Source organism: Onychostoma macrolepis, chromosome 01, assembly GCF_012432095.1.
Source record: "Onychostoma macrolepis isolate SWU-2019 chromosome 01, ASM1243209v1, whole genome shotgun sequence".
Lineage (NCBI taxonomy): Eukaryota > Metazoa > Chordata > Actinopteri > Cypriniformes > Cyprinidae > Onychostoma > Onychostoma macrolepis.
Window position 1 is genome coordinate 37548552 of NC_081155.1, and position 23937 is coordinate 37572488.

Genomic DNA, 23937 nt, shown 5'->3' on the forward strand with positions numbered 1-23937 from the left:
ATATATTATTTTTATTAAAACCAGTTAGATGTTAATATATTTTGCAATTTTAAGTTACCTGACAAAACATTTTTACTAGGCTATATATAATAGCAAACTGTCATTCTATATGGCTGTCAAGTATTTGTTTTGTGTTATACAGTGCAAACCAACCAAAATAAAGAAATAACACCATTTAACCGCTTCAACATGCAATCCTCAACCTATCATGGAACATTCAAAGACTAGGTGATCTTTTTAACAGCCCTTACAAAAGGCAGCTGAGTGGGCCAATAGATTCCTCCAATGTTACTCGTGTACTATTAACATCACTGGAACTAGACGTATAAGTGATTTTAATAGTGCAATGACGTGCATGTTCCACTGAATGCGTTTTAATGTGAGTTAAGGAGGCTACTTGATTTATACTTATACAACTTATACAATTGGATGTTTTAGTCGTACCCACATTACTCAGCAAAACTTGTTCAAAATACTCCGAAAAATCTTTAGCACACCAAGTACTGTATTTATGTATCATGAATAAGTACCATAATAAGTAAGAAAAATAAGTATTTAGAACCTAATTTTGTTGTTTTCTTCCCCCCTCTGCTGGGTCGTATTTTGATAGCAACTCTCATGATGGAACAATATGTATTGGTGGATTTTTTGATCATTATATGAAATTTATTAAACTTACAGAACTTGCTGTTATATTTATATACTCGCATTCAGAAAAACTCTTTCAAAATATCCATATTCAGCATACCAAGTTCATGTATCATACATAAGTACCATAATGAGTATCAAAAAAGTGTTATAATTTATTATTAAGCAGGTTGTAGCATCTTAATTTGTGTTGTTGTGATTTAATCATAGAATATGCATCCATATATTATTATTAATTATGTTTAATCTGTTTTTCTCTGGTCATATTTTTAAGTAGCAACTCTCATCATGTATTAGTTATTTTTTGATTATATGAAATTTTAACCAAGTGTTATCTTTACGGAATTAATTTGAATATCACATTTATAATAAGCATTTTTAACACTGACAAAAATAACAATGCATTCCTTCTAAAATTGGTACATAGATTGGCCTGCAGATCCATATACCTTTAATATATGATCAATGTAACAAAAAAGACAAAAAAAAAATGAACAGGGAGGACAGATGATGGAAAAGAAGGGGTAAAACAGAACAAAAGTATAAGGAGTATAATACTGTGGAGGCAAAATGAGATAGCAACATGCCTGCACTGCAAACTGAGGTAATTGGCAACATAAAGACCGAGACGATTTTTAAATGTACAAGTATTTTCAGTTCAAGCATTATTATTATTATTCACTGACACTATACAGAACTCCCCAATGATCCGTCTGTCACTATAATAACAAATCTCATCACAGTGAGAGGAAACAGACACACATTTACTCTGTCTCTCTCACACCCACATCATGGGCACCACACAAAATGCTTCTCTTTCTCTATCTCTGTTTCTCTCTCTTTCACACAAGCCATGCTTTACTCAATCAGAACGTGCTACCTACAGGTAGATATAAAGGAGTCCATAAAAATGTAAAAATACAAACACTTTATACAACAAAATGAAAATTTTAACAAAAAATATTTTCCCTTAACTATGCAGTGCTGGGTGGACAAAAAAATAGTTGCCTCAAAAAGTCTACAGACTACATAAATAGCAAATGTTGCACAAAGTTTGTAAAGCTGCTTTAAAATGTTTCATCTTTAGCTTTTCAACACTGCAAAAGTCACAGATCAGGAGGCGAGACCGGGTAGGAATTGATGAAGACAGATGTGGGAAACTGTGAAACATGTCTGAGGAATTTTTTTATGAAGTGGGAGGAGGACTGACTCCGACAGACAGACACAGACCATCCTGAGAAGGAAAAGGAAAGAACAGACCAATCAAAGAACAATAAATATCAAGGCTTAATTATATTAATCTAATACTGACACTTAACTTACTTATTTGGGTGTTTCTTTAACTGTGCACATTTTGGCCCTGTGGACTTTCAGAAAAAAAGAAGAAAAAAAAAAAAACATTATTAGTGATTTTAAATTGTCTACTAATAATGTTCTATTACATTTGGAATTTGTACATTTAGAATTGTATAATTTTTTATACATTCTTTTTTCCTGAACCAATATAAATTTCAATCTCAACATTTTTCTAATTTTTCTCCATTTTCCCCATCTCTTTGTTTAGATTGTCATTGTTTAAAAACGTAATAATTCATATTTCTATGACGGGTTTTCAAAATTTGAAAATCTTTATCCAGTTTAAAAAGAAAGAAAGAAAGAAAGAAAGAAACAGTCATTTGAAGCAACAAAAATAAAAAGGAGGAAAATTGTATTATGACACTTTCTATTGAAATGCTATCATTTTATATACTACAGTACAACATGCAGCATAACATAAATGGAAAACAAAACATTAATATGTCTGCGTGACAATGCTGGGTGTCTTTTATCACAAGCATTAAATATGCAGTCAATAGCCATATTGCTTTCATCGCTGCAGCCAGTATTGCAGCAGACTGTAAAATCTCTAAAGTTCACATATGAATGTCCCTCTCACTCCGTCTCTCTCTATAAAAAGGTTTGACCCTGCTGCAGCTTGTTGGTCCTCTGATCGGCCCCAGCAGCTGTCATCCTACTGCCTCAGCACAACAAATACTTTACTCGCCTACTGACCTTTCCACACACATACACACGCTCCAGCTCACACTCACACATGCATACTGTCAAGTGCCAGCAATAGTTGCCAGTGTTTGGTATTTCTATGATTTTGTTAACGTGCATCATGAGAAAAACATGATACATACATATTTTCATTTGCAAAGTCTCGACATTCACTTTTTGTGTATGAGACATTAATTGTTGGTTCCTCTGTAGATTTCTTTCTCATCTTACCTAAACATCTAAGAAAGTGTTTTACTTGCCACAGTGGCCTTTATTTTGCTTACTGACACTATTCTTTGTCAAGCTGCTTTAATTCAAAAATTAAAATTAAAAATTAAATCAAATGTGTTACTGGTGATGATCACACACAGACATCTTAAAACAAATAAAATCCAAAAACCTGGACACATGAAACTATCTAACTTTTCATTGATATTCAGGCTCAAGCACATATAGACTGTAAAATTCACAACTTCATTCACATTCACTTTTTCACACAATATTGCTCTACGAAACCCACATAGATAAAAAGCAGGGTTTTTTTTTCTTTTTGCCTTTCCATATGTATGTTTTACAGCCTCTACTAAATATTGTTAATATTTCATACTATTAAGAAATCTTCACTGTAAGAAGATAAACAAGGTTGGGATTCAGTACAACCTGGGTCTCACTTTATATTAGGTGGCCTTAACTACTATGCACTTACATTTAAATTAATCACTAATGCACTTATTCTATTCATACATGTTTTACATTGTACTTACAGTATATTTTAAAAATACCTGCATGTAATTACACCCAATTTCAGTCATTAAATTTATAATTACACTGTTACATTAACCACCAATTTCAGTTATATTAAATTTATCCCTTACACCTTAACCCACCCTTAAACCTACCCATACCACCAAACCTGTCCAACCTTACCCATATTCCATCTATAGCAGCAAAAGTGTTTGCAATACAATATGAACACAATAAGTACATTGTACTTTTTTGATGCAAGTACATAGTATTATATAGCTAGTAGAAAGTTGGACCCAAATCTGTTTTATTCAACAACATAAAAGTACACCACAATTTATGAATTAAGTGCTACTAAATATCAAACTGCACCAATAGCAATTGCAAACAAATGATGTTTGGCCTCTCTTTTTTAGAATGACTTTAATTTAACTGGTCCCAATGTGATTTCAGTAAACATTCTCAGAAAAAAAAGGGATGAAGGACAACTAATATGTACACTTTAGGTGTACACAAATGTACTTTTAAAGTACTGATATGTACCATTTAGGGGTAAATAAGCTACAAATATGTATTTTTTTAGCTTTTGCACCTAAGGGTACCACCCCAGTGACAGCTTTGTACTTTTTTTTCTCTGAGAGTGAATGTATGAAGTCAATTCCCAGGGTTTAGTTCAGCACACTAACTATGAATTAAATTTGTTCCACTAACGTTTCACAAGTGTCATTTTTAAAACCAAATCATTTATTTTATCAATTGAAATGTTTTTGTTTGCCTTCATTTTCAACAGCAAATTGCTTGCATTATATATTGATTAAGCTCAAAAAGCTTCAGAGAAAGCAATATTTGTAATAATTGCAACATAACTTATATTTTGTTGCTCAATTTGAAGACACTCATGCATTTTTTAGACTATGCACACACACACACACAAAGCCATGCAGTGGCCACTTACCTTCCGCTATCGATGCTCCACCACAAAGCTCATGGTTGTGCCGTCAAAGGAGGGAGGAGCAACAATACGAGCACCTTGCTGAGATGTAATACTGATGACAGGTTTGGTAGTGCTGCTGGGAACTGCTGTGCCCTGCGGGATCAGGTACATGCTGCCCGTCTCGACCGTGTCTTCTCCCTCCGAGCAGGTGGAAGAGTGGGACTGTAGGACCGGGTGCGGATGGGGTGGCAGCAGGGTCGAGGGGTAGACCAAGTAGGTGGGGGGATAGGCTGCCGCGGGACCGAGGGCGACCGGCGAAACGGACACAGGCACTGGGGTGAGTGATAAAGGAATGTCCAAGTACTGACCACTCTCAGGATGGTAAAAGCGCTGGGCGGCTGGCTGCATGGGCACAGGGGTGTCCACTAAGTAGTACTGGCCGGTGGAGGGGTCCAGCAGGAGCTTGCGCTGGATGTGAGGCGGTGGGTGGTCCGCCGGGGGCGTGAGGCAGAGGAGCTGGGGTTGAGCAGCAGGTACGGCCGGCAGGGGCACGGCGTGGTGATATATCATGGCTGTCTGACTTTCAGGAGACCAAGACTCCATTACGATAGGTGAGCGTTGCAAGGGCTGATGGGAAGACTTTGGGTGCGAGCCCAATGCTTGTGAGGGTTTCGAATTGGAAGCGTGAGCTTTAACAGGGATTGTTAGGTAATTGTCAGAATCTGTCTGCTGGTGCTCTTTCTGGTGCTTTTCCTCACTTTTCGAATTAGAAGGACAGATTTTCAGCGACAAAGGAGCTTTATGAGATTGTGTGGAGAGGGTGTAGTTTCTGCTAGAAAACATTTGCTGAGTGCTGTCATTTGTAGCATTTATACGTGGAGGTGCTTTGAGGTTACTGCCCAGACTAAAAATGCACTTGTCATTGAAAGAATCTGCCCTTTGGGTCACTAACTTAGCCGTGTCTTCCTGGCCGTGAGAACCTGTTGGCATACACGCTTTATCCTCGTCAACACCAGAACCTGAGGTCACGGTCGACTTTTCAACATGCAGCTGAGAGCTAGTGTCCACTTTCCCATATTCGTTCTCAATGTCCGTTTTGGTCGTGACTCCTTGCTCCTCTCGCGTGATGAGCGACAGCACGTGACTGTCCGTGATTGGTCGCGGAGCTTGCGTTTTGCGCTTCCATTCGTTCCTGTCAAAAAAGTACAGTTGCTCCATAGTTTTCACAGCTGCCTTTAACTTTTCAAGAGCTATTTGATTCGAAACCTTCGACTCAGGTTTCTTCTCGCTGCCTTCTGCTGCTTTTTCTGGTTTTTGTTTTGCTGTTTTAGCGTCGATTTTTAAGCTAAACTCTGGTTGTTCAGTCACAGGTTGCTTAACGCACGGCACTCTGGGAAAGGCGCGCAAGGTTTCACTTTTAGTAGGCCACTCTGAGAGACTGGGCGATAATCTCGTCGTTTCACTGACATTCTCGCCCGTGTTAACAGGCTCGGAGGGTTTTGTGGCATTGTTTGTGTTCACAGACTGGCATTTTATTACCATTGGTGTAGGAAATGGTTTCTTGTCAGGTCCCCTATTAACAGGTTTGCTCTCCTCTCGTAATGGAGTAGATGCCATCCCTGATGAACCAGAAGAATTTTCTAGCGCTACAAACCGATATGAGCTTTTTACCAATTTGCGCACGTCTCTAACCTGATGAATAGGTGTCTGGAACTTACATTTACTATCTCTAATATCCCTCACCATAAAATGCGGCACTTTGTCTGATATGGTCAACAAATGGCTTTTAGATTCGCTCGTCGCCTTTTTAGCGTTGGTGTTATGATGGATATTGGGTGTTAACAGATTGGTGATATTAAACTGATTGCTTTTGTTTTCTTTAACACTTCGCAGGTGTATTTTGATTTCGGGGGCTTTTTGACACTGTGAGGTTTGGTTTGTGTCCGCAGGGCTATGGAGCTGGTCAGAGCTCAGTTTTCGGCACCCTCCCCCATCTGACTCTGCAAGATCTCCAGTCACTTTCAGATTATGTAATGAAAGCCCGGCAGCTTCCTTTTCCTTAGGCATAAGCTGCGAGCTAGGGACATACAAGTGAGACATCTTAATCATCTTACTACTCTCGCCCTCAACACTTTCACTGCTTTCCATCAGAGGTCTAATTGAGGTGTCTGGCAGTGGCGACTCCTCCTCCAGTGCGCACTGAGATTCTCCATCACCTTGTGCTTCCTGCTCTCCATCTTTCCAGGTTTTAAAAGCACTCTTTTCGCTGGGGGTCAAAGGAGTCTTAAGCGGTTCGCTTGAGTCTAATTTAGAGGTCATTTCTGGGTCACAGGGTGACTCAGCAGCATGGAAACATGGATTCTCTTGCGGCTGGTCTGTTGCCTCACCGAGCTCCTCTTGAGAGTGTCCTGAGGCGGTTTCTGAAATCTGTCTTTGCAAGCTCTTCACAGTCTCTTTGCAATCCTTAGCGTGAGGGCACACTGATGGAACAGGATGTGTGTCGCTTATTTCACCTCTTTCCATTTTACGCTCTTGCTCAAACTGCATTTTCTTGGAAATAACATTTTTCAAAAGACTAGAGGCAAAGATGGCTTTCTTGTGGGCATCTTCAGAAGTCTCGCCAAAAGGACTTTCTGCTTCACACCCTGCCTTGGCCGGCGTGGTGCCCATAACATCAGCTGTGGAACGTGACATTATGGCATTCAGAGCGCGTTTTGCGCGCCTCTCGCGCGCAGGTATCCCTGCACCGACGTTACAGTTAAAGTTCAAGGTTTCAGTAAGTGTGATAGTTTCACCCGGTTTGCTTCGTAACTCTATTTTCTTAGACGCCTGCTGCGAGTTCAAATTATTCTTCAGCGACACTATCTTAGTTTGAGGGCTAGGTGTATCGTTTTGAACTACGTCTTTTATGTTCGTACATTCGGTGCTTTTATTTCCATCCATAACAGGCGTAGAGTTCTTGTGCGCCTCACGTGACAAATTGCCGTAATTCAAGTCGACGAAAGCGGACCATTTGTTAAAACTCAGTCCGTTTTCTGACACTGAGGACTCACTCGAGCTGCTCAAATTTATGGCATCAAAGTAGGGGCAAGCCAAACTCCGGAAGGAGCGCGCGGTGAGGTTACGCACCTCTTTATCAGCATCATCCAGCTCGCTGACGGAACTGGACGCGCCACTGGAATATTCGTTGATGTCTTTTCCCCTCAGTTTGCTCGCGAGGTGCTGACGACCAGGAGGTGGGATAAAGTAGCGGTCAAACACGGTCTCGCTTTTGGAGTCGGAGCTTTTAAATGAATAATGACTCCGCTCACCGGCACGTCTGGTGTGAAAGCGGACATTCCTGTGTCCTAACAGACCGGCAGGTTCGTTGACCGCGCGCGACGACGTTTTGATTGACAGGTGAATATGTCCGGCTGAATTCCCAAGCTGTCCGGCGCCCTCATCCGAGCTGGCACATTTATCGGATTCACAAAGTTCACTTTCGGTGCTGACCAGAGCACCTGTGGCGGAAAGCTTCGCTGCGCGTGAAGCAGGGGGAAATTTATTGCTCTTGGACTTGCTTTGGATTCTTCCGAGAGTCGTTTCGTCGCTGTCAAATGATGCGTAGTCAACAAATGAATATACCAGATTATCATCCTCGAAATCCCAGCAGGATCCGCGACCGAACTCGTAATCCACATCGTGATCCAGCTCCGTCAGCTGAATCTCGTGCGTCGTTATATAGTGTGACTCCACGTCCGCCACGCTCGTGCTGTCCTTGGATTCGCAGCGACTGTTCAAGTACATGTCGGTGTATTGTAACTCCTCCGTTTCACACGACGCAGATCTTGGATCTTCGGATTTTGCATCCGTTCCCGCGTCTACATAATCTTCTATCAGCGGAGCGCGCTCTCCAGAAAGTCCCTCAGAATGGCACTTCCCCGCGTGATATTCTTGCGATGAACTTTTATCGTAATTTCCAGTCTCCTCTCGCTCCCCAGGACTCTTAATCCCGGAGATGGATGCATCGCCTTTGCATTTGAATATTGCCAGTTGGTTCCCTTCGCCTGTGAATGTGACTTTTACTGTCTTTGTGCTGTCTGACTTCATGTCCGATGGGTTGCCCAGGTCTACATAATTTGTTTCGCTGTGATCGTCACTTTTGCAGTGCTCTTTCGTGTCTGCCAGTGGCTTTTTTAACGGTCCGGTGTCCTCTCTGCTCGAGATGGCCGTTTGAAGTGTCTCCATCTGCTCTTAACGGCGTCCCGCACGGAGATCAGTGATGTTGCCTCTGACACCGGACCGCGGCACGGTTTGTGTGAGCGAGGGGCAAGTGACAAGCGAGCGAGGGAAGACACTGCGTCGACGGCGATAGAGGGAGGGGAGTGTGTGTGTGTGTGTGTGAGAGAGAGAGAGAGAGAGGAGAGGGAGGGTCTCCAGCACAGGTATGATCCCCTTACCGCTAATCATAGGTCTAGTAATGATAATGACGTAATGCTATAAATGATGACTACATAGCTGACATTAACTTGACACTTTTTCAGGCTGTGCTCTAGGCAAGGAGCAATCATGTCATGTTAAGGGCAGAGGTGGAAAGAGTACGAAAATATTTTACTGAAGTAAAGGTACCATTACATTAATGAAATTTTACTGAAGTACAAGTAAAAGCACCAGTCTAAAAATCTACTCAAGTAAAAGTAAAAAGTAGCTCATTTAAAATTAACTCAGAGTAAAAATTACTAAATTACTTTTTAACAGTGGGAGGGATGCAAAAATGGGAAAGGCCAAGGGTGTCAAACTCAGTTCCTGGAGGGCCACAGCCCTACACAGTATAGATATAATAACCCTAATTAATTTCATCTAAACCAGCTAATGTAATCATTTAGGCTTATTTGAAAACTACATGGTATGTGTGTTGCAGGGTTGGAACTAAACTCTGCAGGGCTGCGGCTCTCCAGGAACTGAGTTTGACACCCCTGGGATAGGCCTATAAATCTCAAACTAGTTGTCTTTAATTAAAGGAATCGGTTATTTAGAATAATAAGATATTTGGGCTGTTACCAGGCAAATTAAATCAATATCAACAAAATTCATCTTTGCAATGCAGAGGAAACACAGAAGCTTCATCTGAAGTGACATATATGTATTTACACACTGTTTAACCTGCAGTTACAAATGCAAAAATAATATTTTGATATCCAAGACATAAAATGTTGAATACTCGTTTGAAATTATATAAAAAACAAAATAAAAATAAAAACAAAACAAAAGATACTTTAAATGAGAAATTAAAACCGCCAGTAGGTGTCACCAAGTCACTGTTAATAAGTGAGTCATTGCGATTGAACCGAATCATTTAAACAGTTGATTCATTCAGGAACGAAACACCGTTTGGGATTATTTTTGTTGTCGAAATAGAGCAAAAACAGGCAATATGGTGTCTAAAACTCAAGTCTCTTAATTAACTTCTTGTTTATTGAACTGTTGTAAAAAAAAAAAAACCTATATATATAGGCCTATATGTGTGTGTGTGTGTGATCATGCTTATTTTTGGAGAAAAACAGCACTCTTCGTGTGATATTGATTTATTATATGAAATGATATAAATATACATTTTCTGCCCCTATATCTTCAGTTCCGTGATCATTTTAAATGCATTTTAACAGACTGAATCACGCAGTGAAAGAACGCACTCTAAATGCGCGCGCGCACTAGTCTAATCTACTAGACTTCACGGCACTCTGTAGGAGAGTTTGGTTTGGTTTTTGGCTAAATACTGATCATGTCAAATCGTAATAATATCGTCATAATAGAGCATAAGCATGGCCAGGGGTTCACTTCATTTCCTTCGAGTTCAACTTCAGCAGAATACGACGGGGTTTGGTTTTCAGCTGGGTCTGCACCATTAACGCCTGTCTTGTCCGTCTGCATCTTTTTTTCTGATTTTAGCGCCAGTTTGTTCTCCTGCCTATTATTTACTGCAGTAGTTTCCAGAGAGCGATTTTTATTTTTTTACTCAGTACTTAATGTGTTTTAAAATGTAGCGAAGTACAATTCTTCAAACAAAACATACTTAAGTAAAAGTAAAATTACAGATTTTAAAAATTACTTTAAAAAGTAGAAGTAGCCTACACAAAAACGCTACTCAATTACAGTAACGCGAGTAAATGTAATTCGTTACTTTCAACCTCTGGTTAAGGGGTAGGTTTAGTCCTTAGGGAATACGTGAGCAATTTACATTTAATTAAAAAAAATACTATTTTTAAATGAAAAAACGTCATAGGCCTATATATTTTGCTCACAAAATTTAAGTTCGTTTAAAAATATCCATAACTCAGCCAAGAGAAGGATTTATGTTTATTTAAATATTCATCTATTTAAATATTATATATTTTTTTATTTAATGGAATGAACAAACTAAGCATTATATTTATAATGCATTACTAGAATCTTCACGACAGCGTGAAAATGTATAATAAATATTACTTGTAGTTGCAGGCGGGATTCTCTTTAACACAATCTCTAATATTTAAATATCTAATATTTACATAAAATTTAGGAACTATGACTATTAATTCAACCACTGGCACAATTTACCCCTGGCACAAAGCTTGTGACACAGTTACTATTTTAGGAGCAATGTATCATGCAATAATTCAAAGCTGACATTTACCTATAAAAATAAATGTGTAATTCGTTTTAAATATCTATTTTTTTTTTTTGGCCTGGACAAATCAAATCTCAAATAATATTTGAAAGATTATTGACATAAAAGGACAGTTTGTAGAATTAAAATAATACTTCTACGATGGTTTCTTTTTACATGTGCATCTCTTAATCAAAGGCAGCTGTATATGAAGTGTACTTAATTCACATGACAAATTTTGTGGCAGTTTCCTAGATCAAAGGGAGGACACATCACACCCCATTCAGGTATTATTAGACATCATGTCATAGTCCACAAAGCTTAGAGCAAAACACTGTGCTCAGAAGAGCCGTGGGTCTATTGTGGGCGCACACCTCCTAGAAGCTCATAACCGCTCACATAACGTGAGTATAGAAACATTTGTTGTCAACTGAATGTTATCAATGTCTGCCTCTGGGCCACGACAGCTGCATGCCCGTATTAGAGCCAGTGCATGCTGCCAACCGTAGAGAAGGCAAGTTGGCCCTGGGAAAGAGACATGAGAAGCACAAGCCAACAAGGAGAGAGAGAAAAGAACAACTGCAGAGGTGTGAGGGATATGACAGTCTGAAATCATGGCATCCATTAAGAAAGAAGGCTATACAGACTTTTAGAATAAATCTAAGATGGTGACATTCAGTCTAATAACAACACGTTCGTCTATAAATCCTATAGTTTTCAAAATGCAATGTGAAATTTTGACCTGTAACACTTTAATGTAAATAGTGGAAGATAGGGGCTAGTTGTCACATTAGGAACTTTAAAAAACTATAAACTTTTCTCAGTAAATAAATTCAAAAGTCCAATAAATATTTAATTTTGTATGTTGGTTACAGACACAAAGTTAAAAACTTTTAATCACCTAGTAAATCAGTGTAACTTTTAAATCAGGAGATTTTCTGTTCATTTTATCTTCCAAAATAAAGTTACTGTATAGCTCATCCACAATAAATCCAAACTGGCATAGGCTACTGCCTAAAGGACCGCTATAGGTTTTCCAGACAGTAACCATGGAAATGTTCAACTTCTTTAGTAGAGAGTTATAGTAGAGAAAGATGCCAGGCTGCACATACCCCTTCCTGCCAGTGGTTAATCTATCCACCAGAGCTGTGGAGGAGCCGGGTACGAGGCTATTTAGGACACCTGCTAACAGTATGTAAAGCATTTGCATATGGAGTAAATGGGCCCGCACACATCTCGTGTGAAAGGGTAAAAGATGGATCCACTATGACAGCTGTATATAACACACTACACTGAGCAGTTCAGAGCGGCCCTTTTCACACCAGAAAGCACGATGCTTGCAAACTTGTCGGTGTCTGAATTTTTAACGACCTCTACAAAGCTGTTAAATTTAGGCAGCTATTTAAAATGCGGACGCCACGCATCCAAGCACTTCGAGATCAGTTACTCACAGAGGTCCATATAAAACAGCAGGTGGCAAATCATGAGTCCCATTAATCAAAGCAGAGGCATTAGCGTGGTATGTCCTTCTCTCTTTCTCTCTCACTCTGCCGTGCTTTGCTGGTCTTTCGGCCTTACATTGACCCCAAAGGTCAGCAGAGGTTATGGGACATCAGCTGCAATGCAAAGACACTAGGCAATTTCTATCTACAAAAATCAACAGCGTTACATGGCACTAAATAAACATGCGTGTCAATGCATCAAGCTCTTCTGTAGTTTATGTTCAAGCTCAAATTAAGCTATGCTATATATTATTAATATTATGTTTTCAACTGTAACTATCAACAAACAGCAGACCTATTATTACAATACTTGTGCGATTGCAGGTGGACAATTTAGCAGGCAGTCGTCTCATGTCCCTGTGTGTATTAGTTGAGTCAGTGTGAATGATGATAAAAGCGTGGAGGGTTTTGAATTTCAGAACTGCTATGCTGAGACTTCACAATTAGGTCATAAGAACGCACCAGGCATGAGAACAGAAATAAAAATGCCCCACTAAAGGAGCTTGAGGAATGAATTCATTACTGTTTGTGACGTTGACACTGTCAAATACTTTTGCATCCGTAGTTTGTCCCTAGTTTACATGGGTTTTGACACAGCCTGACAAAATGAACATGCAGGCCTTTAAGTCAATGGGAGAAAAATGTACAGTCTGAGGGAGTGAACATGTGTCTTTTAAATTATGGTAACAGCTACGAGAAAGAGCTAATGGAAAACCAACCCACAAGCTCTGCTCTCAACGGTTTTCAATATTGATAATGATAAGCAATGTTTCTTGAGCAGCAAATCAGCACATTAGAATGACTTCTGAAGGATCATGTGACACTGAAAGCTGGAGTAATGATAATCTTTTCCATCACAGAAATAAATTACATTTTAAAAAACGTTAAAGCAGAAAACAATTACTGTTTTTACTGTATGTTTTATCTAATAAATGCATCCTGTGTGAGCATGAAATTCCTGTTAAGAGACTAACAATTTGTGAAAAAAAAAAAGTAGTATATAATACATATATCGCATAAACTACTTTAGTAGTTTTTTAGAAACCTAAAAGTTATTATAACAAATGTTTAGCATTACTGACATTTCAGGACATTACTGGAGTTGTCCTTCATTTCTACAGTAGCCCAAAGATACCAAAGACTAAAAAGCTAACAAGATATAGGGCGAACACAAATAATGGCAGCAATGCATGGCATGCGTAACCCTGCCTTAGTGGCCACCATGGCAAAAGTAATATTCACACATTCACGCTCTTACTCACTTACGCAAGCTTCACCATGATAAAACTAGACAAGTGGTACGATCATACAGTATGTGTCCCTGAAGAATAATAATATGCATGTTTGTGGTCACTGAGACATCAGTAATAAAAGCGGCAATGTAAAATAATGGGCAATGTAAACACAGAATGGAGAAACACTTTCTAATATGAAAAAAAAAAAAACATTTATTACAAAAACAAAAGATCTTTTTTAAACAAACATTGTCTAAATTCATTATTTCAAATACAGCATAAAGTATCTGGCATGAAAGGTGAGGGAAAAAAGTGGCCATTAAGGAATGAGTGCATTTGTTCTTCTTGTGAATTAGGAAGCCTGATACTTTCAATAATCACACAGACAGACTGAAACACAACACCGTGAGATAATCTCTAGTCTACGTATGGAATCACCAATATCTCTCACTGAACAAACAGGCACCGGACTTTTTACGAGGTAGGAGAGTGAGAAACGAGATACTGATACCAGTTCAACTTTGGACCAATTTGGTGCTTTTGCCTGATCATTATGATACTCAGGAATGATAATATCACAATTGAAAGGGCAGATGTTTGGTAATCACATCCTAAATTTGAAATAAACACTTGATTGGATGTAATATTCAATATATTCTCATTTGTATTTTCTTCTCCATTTCACAGATTTAGAGTATATTCAACAGTGTGCTCAACCCAAAATGAAAAATAACTCCACCTTGCATTGCCTATCACAGAGGTAAGCAACGTCGGTCAAGTGCCGATGTCCTGCAGAGTTTAGCTCCAACCCTGAAAAAACCTCAGCCTGTAGCCCTAGTAATTCTGAAGATCTTGATTATCTTGTTCAGGTGTGTTTGATTAGGGTTGGAGCTAAACTCTACAGGACAGCAGCACTCCAGGACCGACGTTGCCTACCCCTGGTCTATCATTTTGATCATCCGGTTTTCTCAAACCAGTAGCTCTACAGTGCCCTCGTGTGATCAAATCTAGTGCCATACACTCTAATCTTAAAGGAGTAGTTAACTTCCAGAATGAACATTTCCTGATAATTGTCATCCGAGATGTTCATGTCACATTAAAAAAATGTCAAAGTTTCTTGAGAAAATATTCCAGGAATTTTCTCCATATAATGGACTTCAATGGAGGCCAATGGGTTGAAGGTCTCAATTGTAGTGTCGATGCAGCTTCAAAGGACTCTACATGATCCCAGTCGAGGAATAAGGGTCTTATCTAGCGAAACGATTGGCCATTTTCTAAAAAAATACAAATTTATTTACCTTTTAACCACAAAAGCTGGTCTTGCACTAGCACTGCGATTTGTCACGCATTGCGTAATAATCACGTTTGAAAAGTCACTCATGGTTAGTTATTCGTCTGTGTATTTCGGTTCAAAAAGGTAAGGTAGTCCATCTCATTTTCTCCTCCAACATCAAAATTGTCTGACATCGTTGTTTTACATTTCTGTAAAGGGCGTTTGACTTTCTTTGCACGTTCGCTTTGTAAACACTAGGTCGGTACTTCCACATACCTGATTACGTAATGTGTGAGGTCGAGCTAGTGCAAGGCCAGTATTTGTGGTTAAAAAGTTTATAAACTTTACATTTTTTTCACAAAACGACAGATCGTTTCACTAGATAAGATCCTTATTCCTCGGATGGGATCGCGTAAAGCCCTTTGAAGCTTGGACCTTCAACCCATTGGCCACCATTGAAGTCCACTATATGGAGGAAAATCCTGGAATGTGTTCCTTAATTTCTTTTCGACTGAAGAAAGAAAGACATATGCTTCTTGAATGACATGGGGGTGAGTAATTTATTAGAAATTTTCATTCTGGAAGTGAACTGCTCCTTTAATGCTGACATTTCGAAACTTCAGAAGGCATAAATACAAAATAGCACCACTATGTTGGTTAGGAGTTTCAGATACTCCAACATGGTTCAAGTGGAAACTGATGCAAACCTGTTTTGGTACCTGAACAGCGAGCCAATAGAATGTGTCGAGGACCAGAAGCAAAATCATTATTACTCTTCGCTGACCTGGATCTGGACCCTGCTTCTTCCCTGAACAGTAACCACAGTAGTGAGACCTCCAAAACATATTTACATCTTCTCAAAAGTGAGTTCGTGTCCACATGTTTGACACACTTTCCTGTAGAGATCTTCCTCTTCGTCTAGCAGCTCCTCAGGGCCGTAAACATGCTGATGAATGCTGGTATCTTTCTTAAACATACTGCTCCTGACGGCCCTCCTCAACTCTGAAAGCCAGATGAAGATGGAGAGCAATGTATAAAAACACTGTGACCAAATGTAGCCAGTCTCAACCTATTCATTTTTTAAAGTTTTCATTAGTTCTTTTTTTGTCTTTACTTTAAACAATTTTTTTTCTATGATTACTATTCATTTCTCTAAACGTACAGCCTTTTTAAGTGTAATAAGATTTTATTGATTGTATTTTTTAAATCTGACAGCCAAAAGGGTAACTGCAGTAGACTGGTCAAATTTCATACCTTTAACCTTTTTATTAAAGCGTTTCTGCTTTTGCACCTCCCTGTTCTCCTCTCTGCTCTCCTTGGCCTCCTCCAGAGCCTCCTCACTGCCCCACACCTCCAGAGAGCGTTTTACCACCTTAAAGTTCATAAAAATATGGTATACAGTATTTATACACAAACAAAACCTCACAACAAACTATGCAACTTAAATTTAGTTTTACATAAAAAAGATGGTAAAAAATTATTAGTATACACATTTGTTTAAGACTTTTAAAAAGAAATTAATACTTTTATTCAGCAAGAATATATTAAATTAATCAAGAGACAGTAAAGACATTTATAATATTACAAAAGATTTCTATTTCAAATAAATGCAGATTTTTTGAATCTTGAAAAAAAAATCACGAGAATATTAAGCAGCACTAATAATAAGAAATATTTCTTGAGCAGTAAATCAGCATATTAGAATGATTTCTGAAGGATTATGTGACAATGAACACAGGAGTAATGGCTGCTGAAAATTCAGCTTTGCCTTTACAGGAATAAATTAAATTTACATTTACATCATCATACTGTTTTATGACAATTTTGTTCAAATAAATGTACACTAGGTGATCACAAGCACTTAAACATGAAAAATCTTTTGAATTATATAACAAAGAAATAAACCCAAATCTATTCATATTAGCTATTGTTTTAACTAGTGTTAATGTAAAAAAAACCTGTGAAGTGTATGCATAATATTATAATCAGTTTGACACTCTAAAGATTAGATGTCATTTCCTTCTGGCTTAACTATTAGTGTGTTTTTTGTACAGTTTGAGACAAAAAAGGCAGATGTGGAGTCATAGGAGTGGTAGGGAACATGTTAGTAAAAAACAAAATCATATTATTTATGCATGTTTTTATTTCATGCAGCTAGTGGTGCAGAAATGATACACCTCAGCATTATGTTCCAACTTTTGATTTATTTATCCTTAGCATTTTTATTTTAATGTGTGTTAAACCTACCTGTGTCTTTAAGTAGAGTTTCATGTCTCCCCAGTGTGGATTGTGAGGATTTTTCCTCAGAATAAATCGCAGCAGTGGCTCCCTCTTATCCAGATCACAATCCTTCAGGAGGAAATTCTGTTTGGCTTCTGTGCGAGATATTAGCTTGTGCTTCACTTCGTTGTCTCTATACAAACATATGCAATTATAAAATGAAATACGCATACACATTGTTATGAGCAGCTGTTGAACTGCAGGTGCACAGGAAACACAATGAAGTACTGAAACTGAAATACTGAGATAAACAATAAGATAAATACAGTAATAACAGCTTTAGCCAGTAAACTCGGTAAGCTCTGTAACACTAAGTTAAAGGTATGTTTTAACTACTATAAATGGATGCCATACCTGCATTTATCACATACAGATAGATCAAAACTGTTGCTGAGATAAGAGTCCATAAATGGTTTTAGACACTCTTCACACATTAGATAATCAGGCTCCATCACTGGGGCTGAAATATATAACATTTTCAACTTCAGTTAAAAAGAAATGGAAAAACATGCATATGTTGGTTAGTGATGCCATTTTTGATTACCTGGTTGCTCAACCACTCTCTTTTCCTGCTGCTCATCCTCTGTTGTCTCCTCCTCAATAAAGAAGCCTGCACCCGAGTCTATAGTTTTTGCCACTTTAGCACATGTAGCTCCTGAGGATTAACAAATTATTGTACACCCTTCATGATAAAGTGAAATTTGTGCAAATTCATGTATGTGTTAACACATGGCGAACCTTCTGGAGCTGAGGATGGTCTACTTGCAAGCCTGGCTTGCCTGAGCATTAATGCCCGTTGTCTATTTCGTTCAATTTTGGCCAACATGTGCGGTGTTAGGGTCACACTGGAATCGCTTGAAGCATCCGGAGGTGCATCTTCAGAATGACTGGCTTCTGGCACGTCCATGATCAGTCTGTATAGGTACAACACCAGTTAGAACACATTTAGTGATTCATTGTTTCACAGTAATAATCAAAACAAGCAACATTTAACCACAATCATTAAGATAACTATAAATTAATTAATGAATACATACATACATAGAAAAATTACAAATCACAATTTATATATTATGAATCTACTGTGATAATAATAATAAATGTGACCCTGGACCACAAAACCAGTCTTAAGTCGCTGGGGTATATTTGTAGCAATAGCCAAAAATACATTGTATGGGTCAAAATTATCGATTTTTCTTTTATGCCAAAAATCATTAGGATATTAAGTAAAGATCATGTTCCATGAAGATATTTTGTAAATATCTTACCGTAATTGTATCAAAACTTAATTTTTGATTAGTAATATGCATTGCTAAGAACTTCATTTGGACAACTTTAAAGGCGATTTTCTCAATGTTTTGATTTTTTTGCACCCTCAGATTCCAGATTTTCAAATAGTTGTATCTCAGCCAAATATTGTTGATCAATGAAATGTTTATTTATTCAGCTTTCAGATGATGTATAAATCTCAGTTTCGAAAAATTGACACTTAAGACTGGTTTTGTCTTCCAGGGTCACAAATGTATGCAGCATAAACTATAGTTTGTTACTATAACATTACCCTACTGTAAGTTTAGGAATAGTGACCAAAAATAAAAACCTTTCAAGCATTTAACCACAATCCATAAGATCAATATGAATGAAAAATAAATGAAAAAATACATTCATAAAATATTAGAGAAATCCCAAATCAAATTTAACACATACAAATACATGCACATAGCATAAACTGAAGTTGATTACTATAATACATAAGATCAACGTGAATCAATCACTGAATAAATGCATAAAATATTAGACAGATTACTAATAAAATGTAATATATTTTAATATATTTACAGTGGTAATAATGACATATACACAGCATAGACTAGTTGGTTAAGTTAACGTTACTATAATACATAAAGCAAAGAGCTCGAGATTTCGTAACGACAAGGAATCGAAAAAGCGTTGTCATACCGGAAACTTTATTTTCTGTTTTTACAGTTGGTCCGAGGATCAATGAAACGAAATCTTGAAAAGACCAGTCCAGTGTATCAGTGTAATGTTTACTAGCGTGCGCTAATGGACTAATGTGTTGTGAAGTCCTTCTCTTCTTTGGATATTTTGCATCAGAAGACCATCATCGCCATCTACTGGTTCTTGTGTGGAACCGCGTCGAGAAGGAGCGCATTGGTCGTCATAGCAACCGAAACTTCTCATTTGAAGAGTTAGCCGACGACCACGCAGGGTTATACTTGTTATTATCTTTATACACTAATTAGAAATAAAATATTTGACAATATTTATATTTTAACCCAAAACGGAAAAAGTAGGCTACACATTTGCACACATTTAATTCAATGCATGTTATGATTCAATTTCTTGAAGCATTTCGATCAATCTTTCAGAAAGGATGAAGAAAAATCATTCAAAAACAGTTAACGTTATTCACCCAAGATGGGAAATCAATGATTTTCTAGAAATTGATCAGGGCACTCTAGACTTGAAAAGAAAATACGACCTTCCACCTATAAGTGCTCAGGTAAGACCATGTTGTCTGTTGTTATTGTTTTGAATGCTGAAAATGGCCATTTTTGTGAAGGTAACGTATAATTAATTTTTTAAAGATGTGTGAAAAGTAGCTATTGGCTTTTAATTAGCAATACATTAATAAGCAAAGGTCGCTGTCAATAGATATCATAACACAACAAATGCTCTGCTAGAAAACAATGTAAATAATTATCTGGTTACTGCAGGATTATACAGCTCTGAACTGTCTAATACTGAACTGTTTTAATTTATGGATTTTTTCCCGATTGCTTAATGTTTTAGAGCCGGAGAAACATTCAGTAAATTGGCTACATCATTTTATTTACATTTTATACAAAAACAATATTTTATTATTTATTTTTAAAATCTTTATCTATCTATCTATCTATCTATCTATCTATCTATAACATATCTGTTCTATGCCATTGTCTGCTTAGGTGTCAGCTCAAAAAACTTCGCACCTGGAAACTCCCCATGGAGATTCAACTTTTCAGACATTCATGGCACTCAAAACAGCTACACAACCTCAGCTTCCAGCGCCATGGTTTCTGTTTGACCCGCTCCAAATGATACCTAACCAGTAAGTTCAATCCCATCATATAGAAAAGCACATGCAAGAGCTAGCCTGCAAACAAAAATATAAATTTCTCATTTTCAGATTTCGCAATATTGTCAAGAGGACCCTCAAAGACAAGCATATTTCTAAATCAAAACTTGCCCATATGTTTGAGCAAATTGTTGAGTGGATAAGAACGGTGTCCATGGATGTGGTCCTTCCGGCTCTAGTTCTCTGTCTGCGAGAAGAGGAGAGCATGATTTTGGAAGCTAAAACGAGAGCTGAAGAGTGGGAGAAACTGAACATTAATGTGCCCTACAATAGTAACTGCGCTCACTGTGTCGGCCACATTGCTTCCACTGACAGGACGAGCAATGGTGCTCACATCTCAGGTGTTGAGAGTGAAGAGGCGAGCATCATTGGCGTGATTGTTTTTGCACGAGTGATGGATTTCTTGCACTGCAAATATCTATTAAACATGTCCGAAAGGCGCTTTCTGGAAACTCTTGAGCCGTCAGACAGCTTAACATCTTTAGACTGCTGCCTCAGGCAAGAGTTAATCCATATGTTTAATAAAGATCTCATCAACTGCGTTTACCAGGAGCTCTTGACTAATGACATGGGCAAGACATTCCCTGTTGATTACCTGTGCTTGGAGCTTTTGCGTCAAATGTTCACTGAAATACCTGCACGCTGGGAATTCTACATGAAGGTGCTTCAATACTTCTGTCGGCGGGCAGCAGAGAACCACCTGAAGTTGTTCTTGAAATTGCCTCGCACACCACATGAAGATCGCATGGAGGAGAACTGGCACTCTGTTGTCTCCAGGACCATGACAAAAGCTGAGAGAAGTACTCTGAACATCCTCAGCAAAATAGTGACTGATATGATAATGAAAATCGTGGATCAAGCCACTGAAAATCCTCTGCGGGCTGCTGAGATAGTCAGGCAAGGTACAGTACATGCTGTTTTCATTCACTTGATGTATATTATGTACAGTATTCACCTCTAGTGACTTATTTGAGCCTGTAGAGACACTAATACCATAAATGGATCAAACTGGATATAATGAAATACTAAAAATGTTAGATAACATAAAAAAACAAGTGCATTTAATTTAATATAAATTTACTTTACTTTATATTTTGATACAATAACAATATTTATTATATTTTATTTTATGAATAGAATATTATTCTTATTTTAGTTTATTTTAATACAACAGCAATATACCGTATATATATATATATTTTTTATAGACACTAGCAATATATTTTATTTTATGATACCAATAGTAATATTTTATTTCATTTTTTGATACAATAGAAATATTTGTATTTTACTTTATTTTTTTGATACAATAACTATATTTTATAGACTAAAGGTTTTTTTTGTATTTTATTTTATGATAAAACAGCAGTGTTTTTTTATTTAATTTAAATTTTGTGATTACATGCAAAAAATATTTTTTGATGCAACAGCAATATTTTTATTTTACTTTTTTATTTATATAATAACAATATTCTATTTATTTTATTTTATTAATCTAACACACACACACAAATATATATATAATTTTAATTTTAATTTTATGCCACTGTCTGCTTTATTCCTGCAAAATCCCCATGATTTCAGTTTTCATAATTCATGTCAATTAAAACAGCCACACAACCTCAGCTTGCAGTGCCATGTTGTACACATTCTAAAGCAGATTGTGAAGTTAAAAAATGGTTTGCTAATTCCTGTTGTTGTTTTTTTAGGAAAGAAATCAGGTGCACAATCTACTGAAGAGTCAGAATTTTGGGGAAGAAATACTCCAAAGCCTGATATAGTGCCTGAGAATGAGGTGCTTGGACCCAGTTCTGGAATACAGTTGGAGGACCTTGATTCAGAGGAGGAACTGGAGCTTGAGGATGTCGTTTCTAAATGCTTTGAGGAGCTGTATGAAAAAAGATTGAACAGTGAAACTCCAAAGCCTCATATAATCCCTGAGAATGAGCTGTTCACACCAAGACCTGGAATAAAGAAAAAGACCTTTGATTCAGAACAGAAGATGGAGCTTGATGATATACTTGATGAAGCTCCATTTGACAGAAGCAGCCAGTCAGGAACAGAAGAAGAAGAAATAACTGAAGCCTTTCAAAGTTTAACTTATTTGCCATATCATCTTGTAGAGAGTGTTGTTAATGGATTGCTTGCAAAATTTGAAGTTACTGACATTTTTGGCATTTATCTTTCTGATGCTCTTGTCTCTAGTCTAGTAAAGGGACTAGCAAACCTGGCAGGAATTAATGTTGCTACCTGCAGCCTTAGGAATAAGTGCTTTCCTGATGATATTGTTTTACAAATTGTAAATGAAGCTCATGGTATCCTGGCACATAAGAACTACTTGAAGTCAGTATGGCATGAAAACGAAATAGCTGTAAGCTATCTGACAGCTGTCCTATCTGCAGTTATCCTCGACTACACACTGGTGCGTCCTAAGGCACAAAAGAATGGCTTGACCAGCGAAAGCTCTACCTTACGGAGATGGAAGGCTGGGTGCTGCACACCTATAATTAGTAATCAGTTTTCTTTTGACAAAGAGCTGATGCAGGATGATGCTGATTCATCTCTCTGCAACGCCACTCAAGCTAGCACCAATGAAATGAGCTTCAAGGATTGTGTCCAAGAAGAAATAGATGAAGACCCGAGACCAGACTGTGATAAATCTCCCGGGCCAGCTCTCAGAGATTTCACATTGAAATTAAAGAGAGGTGTTCAAGCCTCCTTTTCCAAACTCTTCTTTTTCAAAAGCAAGGCTAGTTAGCGAGGTGGCCCATGTCCTTGAGGGGAAAAAAACACTTCAATAAAAATGTTCATTTGTTGAACATAAAAAAATCATTAATGTGCCTTTTATCTAAAGCATGACTTCCCTATACTGTATAGATGTCCACATGTTTAGGAGGACAATGCTTTTTTAAAACCACATGCAATCACACTGTTAAAGATTTATACACAGCTGTTTGTATTTCATCATTGCAACTTATTAAATATGTACTAAATTAAATATTTAATTTGTTTTAATTTTACTTTCTTTGATTTATAAATGTAAACACTTTTTTGATCATTGTTATATTTAATATAAATAATAACTAAATATATTTGGGTCATTCTGTGTCAAAATCAACAAAATTTCAAAAACTTCCCAGCTCAAATTTTTGATATTGCCAATATTTTATTTTTTTTTTTTCTGAAGAATGATAAACATGTATAGTGATGAAAGCCAAAATACTAAATGTCACGGATTTATATTTCCACTATTTTGTACACTCTCAGAAATAAAGGTACAAAAGCTGTTACTGGGGCGGTACCTTTTCAAAAGGTACACTTTTGTACCTATTAAGTTCAAATATGTACACTTTAAGTACTAATATGTATCTTTAAGGTACCAAAATGGACCTTTTAGGTACAAACATGTACCTTTTGAAAAGATACCGCTCCAGTGACAGCTTTTGTACCTTTATTTCTGAGAGTGTAGGAGTGTAATTTTCACCTGAGATTTGTTGCCAATTTGCAGAAGAGGAAA

At 37.5% G+C, this 23937-nt stretch overlaps 3 protein-coding genes across 6 annotated transcripts; 1 reads left to right on the forward strand and 2 right to left on the reverse strand.

The window, feature by feature from the left end:
• Positions 1-788: 788 nt before the first annotated feature.
• On the reverse strand, positions 789-9018 carry LOC131547227 (uncharacterized protein C4orf54-like). 2 transcript variants are annotated; one of them, XM_058787637.1, is made up of 3 exons: positions 4388-9018; positions 1972-2008; positions 789-1882 (listed from the first exon to the last, which is right to left on the reverse strand). In XM_058787637.1, the coding sequence occupies exon 1, from the start codon at positions 8591-8593 to the stop codon at positions 4394-4396; it is 4200 nt and encodes a 1399-aa protein (XP_058643620.1). In that variant the 5' UTR covers positions 8594-9018; the 3' UTR covers positions 789-1882; positions 1972-2008; positions 4388-4393. The 2 variants fall into 2 exon arrangements, 1 of the variants encoding a protein (XP_058643620.1); XR_009272875.1 differs by having other exon boundaries at positions 790-1882; positions 1972-2015; positions 4388-9017.
• Positions 9019-13798: 4780 nt separating this feature from the next.
• On the reverse strand, positions 13799-19379 carry xpa (xeroderma pigmentosum, complementation group A). Of its 2 annotated transcripts, XM_058787653.1 has the most exons (8): positions 19241-19379; positions 18020-18195; positions 17826-17936; positions 17636-17741; positions 17249-17414; positions 16256-16373; positions 15894-16003; positions 13799-15809 (listed from the first exon to the last, which is right to left on the reverse strand). In XM_058787653.1, the coding sequence occupies exons 2-8, from the start codon at positions 18186-18188 to the stop codon at positions 15771-15773; spliced, it is 819 nt and encodes a 272-aa protein (XP_058643636.1). In that variant the 5' UTR covers positions 18189-18195; positions 19241-19379; the 3' UTR covers positions 13799-15770. The 2 variants fall into 2 exon arrangements, with proteins under 2 accessions (XP_058643636.1, XP_058643629.1); XM_058787646.1 differs by having other exon boundaries at positions 13800-16003.
• Positions 19380-19475: 96 nt separating this feature from the next.
• On the forward strand, positions 19476-23423 carry LOC131544969 (uncharacterized). Of its 2 annotated transcripts, none has more exons than XM_058783545.1 (5): positions 19476-19592; positions 19672-19805; positions 20251-20393; positions 20472-21322; positions 22130-23423. In XM_058783545.1, the coding sequence occupies exons 2-5, from the start codon at positions 19677-19679 to the stop codon at positions 23176-23178; spliced, it is 2172 nt and encodes a 723-aa protein (XP_058639528.1). In that variant the 5' UTR covers positions 19476-19592; positions 19672-19676; the 3' UTR covers positions 23179-23423. The 2 variants fall into 2 exon arrangements, with proteins under 2 accessions (XP_058639528.1, XP_058639537.1); XM_058783554.1 differs by having other exon boundaries at positions 19492-19511.
• Positions 23424-23937: the final 514 nt, after the last annotated feature.